This window comes from Myotis brandtii, unplaced genomic scaffold, assembly GCF_000412655.1.
Source record: "Myotis brandtii unplaced genomic scaffold, ASM41265v1 scaffold8530, whole genome shotgun sequence".
In the NCBI taxonomy this organism is placed as follows: Eukaryota; Metazoa; Chordata; class Mammalia; order Chiroptera; family Vespertilionidae; genus Myotis; species Myotis brandtii.
In genome coordinates, this window is record NW_005371464.1 from 3011 (window position 1) to 5721 (window position 2711).

Consider the following 2711-nt stretch of genomic DNA (forward strand, 5'->3'; position numbering starts at 1 on the left):
AATTTGCGAATATGGGATACACAGATAATGAGTCCCACCTGTACCGCTAAGTTATAATTTCCTAGAGGTCAACTGAAAGGGCATTGTTTTCATATCATCTAATTTGCATACAGTGAATTGAGAAGGGGGATAGGAAGCAAGAAAACCAGAGGCAAGGAGACAAAGCATCCTTTTCTCTGAATCTGGGGAGGTTAAACTATCTGAAGGTGTTCGCACAGAGGGCATATTTAAGCAATGCCTATCATTAGATTAATGCAGGAGACGGAGAAGGGGACTGGAGAAGCTGTCAGAAGAGCAAGCTCTCTATTACTCTCTGCACTTCTTTTCTGTCATCCCTTGCTCTTACCTACATCCTTATTTATGTCAGTTATGTCTGGCTGGCTGTGTGTTGAGGAATAAAAGACTCTCCTCCCTTTTCATCTTACCTCTTGAAGTTCTAGGCTTCATTATTTATTAAGGAAAGCACTAGTTCTCTTCCAATTATATTTTCAAATTCATTGGGGGAAAATTATAACCCCATAAACCAAGCCTTACCCAGTGGCTCTTTCTCAAAGTCGATCTTGATGGTCCCAGCAATTGCATACGCTATCACCAAGGGCGGAGAGGCTAAATAGTTGGCTCGGGTATTGGGATGAACTCGACCTTCAAAATTCCTGTTCCCAGATAGCACTCCGACAGCGACAAGGTCTCCCTGTGTGAGGCGAGAGAGGAGTCAGGTCACAGGGAACGAGATTGCCCCGGCGGCTCGTTTTAGGCCATTTGCTGAGTTTTCCCATCACCAGGACGTAGCTCTTCAAGCTTCCCTTGCACTGGTCCTTTCCTCTACAGGAGAGCGCATGGGGGTGTCCCTGGGGGAGACCATCTGTGTCAAAAGACACAGAGAGACACGGTCACTGGTTTCTGCTCATGAGGAGATGCCAGGTAGGTCAGAAGGCAACATCCTAGTTATGTTGCTGCCTGGGGCCTAAGAACAGGTGGGGATGACCAAAAGTTAAAGCTACAGGCAGCCATGCTGACTTACATGGATTCTGTAGTTCACGCAAAGCAAACCTAATGGCATTTGTCAACGCTGCAGAATTTATGGGACAAAACCTAAGCCCATGCAAGTGAGTTTAGATTCATGTGGGTGAAGACCTCTCTGACTTGGAACCAGTCTTCAGATTAAACAATCTGGAGTCAGAACTTGCATTCATCCCCACTTGTGTCCAGGCGCCACACTGTCTTTGATGTCCATTCTCCTCTCGATGCCCACGGCTGTGAAACGGTACTGTTTACCACCTCCAGTGCACAGTCGTGACCACGCAGGTAGAGAGAGGCTCGTTAACTTGCCCCAGGTTATCTAACTAGTAAGTTCAGCTGGACTTCAAGGGCCGTACATCCAACCACGTCCCCTGCTTCCCTAAACCTTCTTGAAATGACCAGTGTTCTGGTCACACATCATAGGAGAAGAGGCCACAGCTCTGAAGACCCACAGGCCCTTAGTTACCTGCGTGATGGCTTCCACCACAGGCTCAGGCAAGGGCCCGCTGTTGCCAATGCAGGTCATGCACCCATAGCCCACGACATCAAACCTAGAAGACAAGGCAGAGTTCTCAGTGCGCCCTCTGCTGGAACAGCCCCCGCAGAGCGCTGACTTAAAGAGGAGAGCAGTGCATGAAATGAGCCAGGTACAGTGTCGCTCCTTTAACGCGTTCATTCCCGGAGCATTTTGATACATTATTCATCCATTCTAGATCATTCCATTAAACTCCCTTTTGAGTCAATTATAAAAATAAGTCTAAGTGAAAGTGGAAGTCGGATATGCCACTTCTTGTCTCTATTCACTATTTTTATCACATATTCCTAAGGGTTTCTGACTATTATGATGCACATGAATAAAACCTGTCATCCGAATTAGGAATAATGGGGAAGCTGGGGAAACTGTATCTGGAGACAAATAACTAAAGTACCTGAGGAAAGAGAACATCTCAGCCAGGGTAATAATGCTTTCATACCAAAGGGCAGCTCTCCATGCAGAGCCAACGCTGGCCCCGGCACAGGGAGGAAGCAGCACCCACCAACATAGGCTGGATCCCTGCCCTGCGCTGCCCTTCCCGGGCACCTTCATATGATGAACCGCTAGTGCAACTGAGGGTCCTACTCTGTGGGAATGTGAGGGTTTAAGGTCACTCACCATCTGACAACATACTACGGAATTGGATACCATCAGATGAGCTTACGTCAGTTACAGGTGACACAGCAAGATACATGTGGAAGACGATACAACAAAGGCAACGGCGTGAAAGAAAACTCTCCCTCACCCCAGCTGAGACAGGTAAGGCATGACTCCGCTCTCCCGCAGGTAGTAGGTGACCACGCCGCTCCCAGGAGACAGGCTCGTTTTGATGTAAGGCTTCACGGTCAGGCCGGCGTCCACGGCTTTCTTGGCTAACAAGCCTGCGGATGGTAAACACAGACACATGTGGGTGGCTGCCTACTCTAGGTACCAGGGGCATTCAAGGAAGACACTGGCTCTTCAGTCTGCATTTCCAGCCCCTGCCAGACCAAGCCCCGTTCCTGTGGGCACTTTCTGCTATTTCTGCTGCTTATTAGAAACGCAAAGCTCACTGGCCCAAGTCACTCACATGTGTGCAGTAAACTCAAAAGCGGCCATGAAAGTGAAGAAAGAGATGTGTGTGTGTGTGTGTGTGTGTGTGTGTGTGTGTGTGTGT

The 2711-nt window shown here is 48.5% G+C and overlaps 1 protein-coding gene across 1 annotated transcript; it reads right to left on the minus strand.

The window, feature by feature from the left end:
- Positions 1–508: 508 nt before the first annotated feature.
- LOC102242740 (cytoplasmic aconitate hydratase) lies at positions 509–2476 on the minus strand. Its single transcript, XM_014532169.1, has 3 exons — positions 2301–2476; positions 1487–1571; positions 509–691 (listed from the first exon to the last, which is right to left on the minus strand). The coding sequence occupies exons 1-3, from the start codon at positions 2459–2461 to the stop codon at positions 509–511; spliced, it is 429 nt and encodes a 142-aa protein (XP_014387655.1). The 5' UTR covers positions 2462–2476.
- Positions 2477–2711: the final 235 nt, after the last annotated feature.